The sequence below is a fragment of the Ahaetulla prasina genome, chromosome 7, assembly GCF_028640845.1.
Source record: "Ahaetulla prasina isolate Xishuangbanna chromosome 7, ASM2864084v1, whole genome shotgun sequence".
NCBI classification, from domain to species: Eukaryota; Metazoa; Chordata; class Lepidosauria; order Squamata; family Colubridae; genus Ahaetulla; species Ahaetulla prasina.
In genome coordinates this window covers 51,784,337-51,792,215 of record NC_080545.1, presented here as the reverse complement: position 1 = coordinate 51,792,215, position 7,879 = coordinate 51,784,337, and the positions used below count along the sequence as shown (strand labels likewise).

The window sequence follows — 7,879 nt, the reverse complement described above, 5'->3', positions numbered from 1 at the left end:
AGAGAGTTAACCTTTCAGGTTAACTGTGGGTGATAAGCAAGATATTTGTAGGGGCACTGATACATGTACATATCCTCCAAAAACAAATAAGGGTCTTGTTTTATCACTTTACATAGGATGAAGGCTATGTAAATTTGCCAGAAGTCTGCACGCTATTCAGTATTTAATATTCTATAGATGCATATCTCATTTTAGAGCAACTATTTTTAGATCCTGTGAAAGCAATGTGTGGCCAAAATTATATTCTAAATATCAGCATATACTCCTTGAGCTGTGGTGGCGCAGTGGTTAGAATGCAGTACTGCATGCTACTTCTGCTGACTCCTGGCTGCCTGCAATTTGGTAGATCGAATTCCATCAGGCTCAAGGCTGACTCTGCCTTCCATTCTTCTGTGGTGGGTAAAATGAGGACCCAGATTGTTGCGGGCAATATGCTGACTCTGTAAACGGCTTAGGGAGGACTGTAAAAGCACTGTGAATCGGTATATAAATCTAAGTGCTATTGATATCATTATTAATATCGTTGCTGATAGCAGAAACATTTTTCAATATCCATTTATATGCTCTATGACATTAGAATTTATGTGCCCCACTATTAGAAATCCTTTAGCTTTCTTCTGCATTTACAACAGTGTGATAATGAACTGAAATTGAATTCTGATTCCAAAACACTGGATTAATGATCCTGTTTACCCTTTTCTCATCAGCTTTATTGCAGAACTACATATTTATAATAACCTTTCACAATTGTAAGCAATTGTGAACAAAAGCGAGATTTTATGCTGGAGGTGCATAGATTTATATTGATTTATGATTTATAAATCATAAATTTACTTATGATTTATATTTATTTATTTATTTATATATATATATATATATATATATATATTATATAATTATATTGATATATCATATTTACTTATGATTTATATTGATATACTGACCATCAACTGTGTTGTAAATGTTGTACCTTGATGAACGTATCTTTTCTTTTATGTACACTGAGAGCATATCCACCAAGACAAATTCCTTGTATGTCCAGTCACACTTGGCCAATAAAATTCTATTCTATTCTATTCTAGCTTCCGTTGAATTCACTTCCCTTCCTGCCACTTATCGCCACGCCAACAGTGCCTGGAGCCCGTTAGGGGGCGCTAGAAAAAAGATGAACCGAAGATGAAGCTCTTTCTTCGAAAATCTATGGTTTGTTTGTCTTCCGCTCTTCTTTTCCAGCTTCCTTCCAGCCAGTATTAGTTTATTTGAGTGACTGTAGATGACTGAGTAAAGCCGACAGCCCCTTCTCGGAGGGCAGTGTTGTCACTGCGTGACGCCATGGCGCTTTCTTCCATGCAGCAGGTGTTGGTCTCCGTCGTGCTGGTACTTTGCCTGTTCGCAGTGATGCCCAGGATATTCAGTGGGGGAGGGAAGTCTCCGCGGAGTGCCAAAACCTCCTCTGGCCGGCCAGCTTCTCACCAGGCCCGACACGGTATCGTACCGGCGCCCGTTTCTTCCCTGTTCCATATTCCGTCCCTTCGTGGCAGGCCAAGGGAGACCACATTTATATCTATGATAAAAAGATCAACGATTGTTTGGCTTGATGTCAGGGTTGCGTCTGCAACTAGGGGACTTAGGTTAAAAGAAACTAGTCCTAAAGTGCCTTACAGAGAAGTTCCTTAACATTTACACCATGTTCAACTGTAGCTGGGGTTACTCAGAGAAACTGGGTCTTCCATAGGCTAGGTCGGCCTTTCTTGGGCTCATGTCACTATTTGTTGAGTTAATGTGTCCTTTCTAGACAGCCTGGCCACTAAAGTATGAGCTAAAGGAAAATGGGGCTTGTACTGCAACAGACTTGGAAGGCACCAGTATTGATCAGGTTGCTTTGGATTATTTCTTAGAAAGGTAAATAATTGCTTTTTGTGTTGTAGATATGGCTTTTGCTGTCTTTCTCTTAAAGGAAAAACATCTATGTTCTCTTTATAATCATTCCTATTCCTTTCCCCACAAACTTCATAAAGCTAAAATAGTGCAGGGATTCTTATTAATGTGTTTGTTGACAGGAACTATCTATACAAATACTATACTTCAGCACATAAATCCCAGATTACAGCCCTAGTTTTTATTAACTGGCTTTGGATTTAACTGGCTCTTAATTATTAAAATGTTTATTCCGTAGGTGGAGCTGAGAAAATTCTGCATGCACCGACAAATTATGAAACTCCTGAAAGTAAAAAATATCAAAGCATCCAGCAAATGAAAAATGCAATGGAGAAGGAGTTGAAGACTGAACGGACTAGAGGCAATGGCAGAGACTTTGCTTTAACCCTAATGCCGCTATATGCTATTAGTGTGGGTGTGTTTGCTTTATACAAATTCTTAAAGGTAAATATTAAAAAAAAAAATCAAATCTAGACTTCCAGGTGGAAATATTTTGTAATAAACACCTTTATAAATATGTCTTATTTATAAAGGTGCCAAATATACAGTATCACATAGAAATTCAAGTTTTCTTATCTTAGTAAATGTTGAGGTAAAAGTTAAAATATCATGGCACATATAATCTAATGAAAAAGTACCAGTACACAGGAGGAGTGAACAATTTGCATCTCCAGGTCTGCTTGTATTTTCTGCATAGTTTTTATGGCAGTTCCTAGAACTTTCAGAATACTTTTTTTGAGACAAAAGGGAGAAAATGATATATATATGAGAAGTAATTAAATTTGCTATATTTTAAATTGCATTTTGTCCTTGTGTTGCTAACTTTTTGGAATTTGCATTATGCAACTGAAAGCATAATGAAATTATAATTTTATTATAATTTACTTCATCTGAATATTCTGGATTGCTATTGACAATTTTATTAAAGGACTGAAACTAGACAGAAAACATGCTAATGTAGGAATGTTTTGGAATATTTTATTTACATTATATAGTACTGGTAATTTTATTAGTCTTACATATTTGAGACACTTATAGAGATTATTTTATGATTTTATAGATGAAATCGCAGGAAGAAAGTTTATCAAAAAAAGAAAAAAATGCAGAAGAAAAAACAAAAGAAACAGGTAAGAATTGAGTCAAAATGTTTTGCTTATAGTTTTTATATCCTTATTAACCTAGTACAAATTACCAAAAGTTAACTTGATACTGAGATGTATACATGAGTTCATTAACCATAGCTTCCCCATTCAGACAAAACAGTTTATTCCAGTTTTTATTATTGCTTCATTAGCAAGTGGAAAACTTTTTGTCTTCAAAGTACAGTTGTGTGGTCATAAATTCTCTCTTCATTTAGAGAACAACTTCTTATCCAAAGAAAACAATTTCTTACAATTGAAAAACAGCCAAAAGTTTACTGGTAATTTACTTTGACAGAATGTGAATGTATCAGCAAAGAAAAAAAAATGTGGGATAGCATTTCTTCAACTTTCTTTTTCATGATTGACATTCTTTTAGAAAGACTGAATTCATGTTGATCCTAGTTGCAGCAGATGAGTTGCAACAGTTTATTGGAGACAAAGAAGAGACTTGATTTTTTTAGATCAGAAAATGGCACAGTTAAAAGCTTTAATGATTAATTCATGTGAAAAATTCACCTACCTGGAAAATCCTGATAAATTATACGTCTTAGATCTTGATACATAGTTCAAAGTGAATAAAGATATTCAAGATGAAATGACCCATTTACTAGGCAGAAATAACTTTATTTATTTATTTAACAATATTTTGTTTTAACTGGGAAAACAGTATACTGTATAACAGCACACAAAATGGTTTAATCAAAATTCTATTCAAATTGGAAAAATTACATTGCTTATGTGGAAGTACTATTTGAGAATAAGGTTTGGAACTGATATATGAATAATCTTACATTCAATAAAACAGACTGCTAGTTGGGCCACTTTGTATATACCATGACAGTGTAAATATAACTTCTGAGAAATACAATATTAAAGTATATCTATGGGACATTTATTGTGTTGCTTTTATTGGGACTAAAGGTAAAGGTAAAGGTTCCTTTCGCACAATGTGCTAGTCATTCCCGACTTTAGGGGGTGCTCATTTCCATTTCTAAGCCAAAGAGCCAGTGCTGTCTGATGATAATTCCGTGGTCATGTGGCCGATATGACTAAACATCAAAGCCACACGGAACACTGTTACTTTCCCACTAAGGTGGTCCCTATTTTTCTACTTGCATTTTTACATGCTTTCGAATTGCTAGGTTGGCAGAAGCTGGGGCAAGTAACAGGAGCTCACTCCGTTATGCAGCACTAAGGATTCGAACTACCGACCTTTCTGATTGACAAGTTCAGCGTCTTAGCCACTGAGCTACCGCATCCCCTTTAATGGGACTAGATCAGTTTAAATTCCTCTTCATTGCATTGTGGCTTTGTCTGTAGTAATTTTGTTTGTTAGAAATAGTACGTCATTTTCAGTTTGAGACTTCAAATATTTTAAAATCATTTTCGAAAAACATCTAAGGCATAAAAGAATTTGTTTTAGAATCCAGTAGAAATTGCTTCATCTGTATTTATTAGAAAGATGCTACAATCTGAACAGAACTGTAGCTATTATACTTCCACTTCTGCCTGTTGCTTTAGTTTTTGTTTAATCTTAAAGATGTTCACTTTATGCTAGCTTTTAAAAAGTGTATATTCTCACTTTAGAGCATCAACTTTTGGAATTGGAGCAACATCTTGCACAAACAGAAAAAATGTTAAATTCATTATTGACTCAGTTAGATCCACTTTCAAGCTGGTGAGTCAAATAGAGTAAATCATGGCATTTCATTTAAATGTTATGTTGTTTATTTCAGATGTGGGAAAGAGATCTGATAGATCATGTTTGTGAACTTAAAATAAGAACAGAATGCCAATATATCACGAATGACATGTTTCCTCTTATTTTTGGCAATGCTTATTACAACTGATGTTTCACCGAGACAGTTTTTACCTCTTTGAGGGATAAAAAGGAATGATAATTAGAATTTAAAGGTGCCATCATTTTAAACCATTTCTTTCAAGCACAGAATTTGTATTTATTTTTGAAAAACGTATATCACTATCATATTACTGAGGTAATTTACAATTTATAACCTTAATTATGCCATTAAATAAAGGGAAAAAATAAAAATACTTTATATCAAGTGTACTTTATTTCTTTTATTTCTTTATTGCTTTAATACAGTGAATAGAAATACAATGAATTTTATATTAGCCTGGTTTTTACCTAATACTGTGTGGGGCTGATTAGAAATGAGCAACGTAAACTTAGTTTGAAATTTAGTTTCATTTAAGTAAAATATAGGTAATGTGGTTGATCTAAATTTACCAATAATACAAATGAATTCAATATTATTTTAATAGAATTGTAATTATTTTTTGTCCTGATTAATTCTGATCCAGCTTTTTGGCTTTTTAGCATTAATACTTTGGCTTCTGAGCAGAAAAATGAAATTATGGAACAACTTGAGTCCATTAGAAAGTTGATGAAAGAAAGTGGATTAGATAAATCGACTATGAAACCACAAGGTACTTTTGGAGGATTTTAACACTCACTAATAAATTACTACTAAATATCTTGATTATTTTTTAAGCAGGTTTTTCTACTCTAACAAATATTGCAATAATCTGCCTGTTCTTTTGTGCATATGAATTGGCTTGTTCCATTTGATCTATTCTAAAGTTCCAAGCAAGGCCAGAGTTCTTATTGTTTTTTGCCCCTTAATTACCATATTATATATGACCTATTAATTGACCTATTAACGTGCTTTTAGAACAAACTGCAACAACTTGCTTTATGATTTAATAGATAATGAAAACTGGTGATCTGTCAACTATTTTAATGCACTCTATATTGTAAGGAAAACAAAATATCTTGTTTCCAATTTTCTGGTAATAAATTGGTTTAATTGCAAAAACGTAACCTAATTGTAATGTTGTATTTCAATTTCCTCTTGTGTATATTAAGATATTAGCCACCATACATGCCAAGAGAAGCTTGAAGATCTAATAGAGTCATTCAGCGAACATCCAGAAGTAAAAATAGATGAGGATATTTATGAAAAATGTGAGCATGATGCCTTATTTGAAGATATGGAAGAGTCTTATGGTGTAAAAAAATATCAGCGTTTTGATCATGAATACTTACTCAGCACAATGGAAGAACCAAAGGAGATGGAAGTAACTAATCGAGATATAACAGAATTAGATACCGGGTTAAGAAGACGTCTTAGGAACGAATGAACAAACAAACTGTAATGAATATTGGACATACTATACAATACACTTTAAAAATTTAAAATATGTTCACAATAACTGCTGTATATTTTAAAATGATATATTTATGAACATTTCCTATTTATTCTAAATAAAATAATTTCTGCATATACTGCACAGAAAATTCTATCCAGTATCATAATCACACAGTTTCATTTTTAAAGTTATTAAAGTGTGGGCATGGGCATAAAAGATATTGTAAGTTTGTGTTATATGGCTCTGCAGAAATTATTTGCAACAAATATGGAATGTACCAGTATTAATTATTTAGTTACTTGACATTTCAGTGTAACTTTAGTATGGATTTTGATATTCTCTTTTTTTTTGAAACAGTGGATAGGTTTATTTCTTTGAGACAAACTACCTATCTTTCATTAAATATCAATAAGCCTTAGATTTTATTTGTAACTGATTAGCATTGAAAATATAAAATGGAGCAGTTAAATACAATGCATGCATGATGGCTAATTATATGATGAATTGCCAACCACATTACCCTGATTCTACTATTGTGCTTAATTTAGTAAGGCATTTTGCTATCATTTAATCTGCTGATTTTTTGCAGGCTATTGATGCAAATTTGACCGTGTTATGCAGTTCCAAAATCCTCATAGATGACTGACTAACTGACTGACTGACTGACTGTTTGTTTGTTTGTTTGTTTGTTTGTTTATTTATTTATTTTGACCCATTTGTTTTTGCAGAATAATGTGCGAATAGTTGCTATGAGTATTATGGTCTTTTCTGTAGAAATCATAAAGCAGGACATCACCATAGACTCTACAAGGGTAGATTCTTTTTTCAAAGCTGGTTTCATAATTTATTGCTGATGGTAAGATGGCAAATTGAATCCCTATAACACTTTGATATTCATAAATTGATTGAGGTACCAAGGCAATTTCCCACCTTGTAGAAATTCTGTGATATTGAGTTTGTCCAGAATTTTTTCCTTATCCTTTATTATGCTTATTATTATAAAATAAGGGCAGCAGTGACCCTGGAGAATATAACAGAATAATTAGTCAACAGTGCCCCCTTGCCAGGAAATTCAATAGCTACCACAATGTTAGAGAGGTTTGTTTTATAATGAAAAATTTTATTTTAGGTAATGAGATAATTTGTTCTTTATTGAAAGTTAACACTCAACATCTTTTTTATTGTATAGTAAAGTTTTAAGCCCAGATGAGAGTGGATTGGCCTGATCAAAGGCCAGCCTATACAACAGCTAAAATATTCTCCCCTCTAACGAACAGTTGCTAGTACAAAATCTGACATGGAGTTTGCTAGTAATATCTAGTAAATTGATAAGCCTGTACTATAGTTCTTTAAAAATATGTTTTATCTTTCCAGCTGCTCTTGAAAATGATGATAAATATAGCTAAGCCTCATTCTGCGGTATATAAACTATTTTTAATTGCATAAATCAAATTATGGGTTGCATAAGGTAGGCAAGTCAGAGTATTGCACATCAATCAGAATGATTTTGTATCAATTTTGAATGGATTATTTCTCTTCTACAGCCTTTCTAAGTTTTAAGAACTAAAGCTATAGTAAGTCAATTTAGAGCTGCTTTTGCCGGTATGAATGGTCTCCCAATGTGT

At 33.0% G+C, this 7,879-nt stretch overlaps 1 protein-coding gene across 1 annotated transcript; it reads left to right on the top strand.

Moving 5' to 3' along the window:
* Positions 1 to 1,230: 1,230 nt before the first annotated feature.
* CCDC107 (coiled-coil domain containing 107) lies at positions 1,231 to 6,407 on the top strand. Its single transcript, XM_058191302.1, has 6 exons — positions 1,231 to 1,486; positions 2,177 to 2,382; positions 2,999 to 3,065; positions 4,668 to 4,758; positions 5,422 to 5,531; positions 5,971 to 6,407. Exons 1-6 carry the CDS (start codon positions 1,333 to 1,335, stop codon positions 6,243 to 6,245), a joined length of 903 nt encoding a protein of 300 aa, XP_058047285.1. The 5' UTR covers positions 1,231 to 1,332; the 3' UTR covers positions 6,246 to 6,407.
* Positions 6,408 to 7,879: the final 1,472 nt, after the last annotated feature.

Bases quoted from the DNA above. Each gene is read 5' to 3' on its own strand.
- CCDC107 (XM_058191302.1), top strand. From the start codon at position 1,333: ATGGCGCTTTCTTCCATGCAGCAGGTGTTGGTCTCCGTCGTGCTGGTA. The intron at 1,487-2,176 runs GTATCGTACCGG...TTTATTCCGTAG, and splicing joins TTCTCACCAGGCCCGACACG to GTGGAGCTGAGAAAATTCTG. The intron at 3,066-4,667 runs GTAAGAATTGAG...TTCTCACTTTAG, and splicing joins AGAAAAAACAAAAGAAACAG to AGCATCAACTTTTGGAATTG.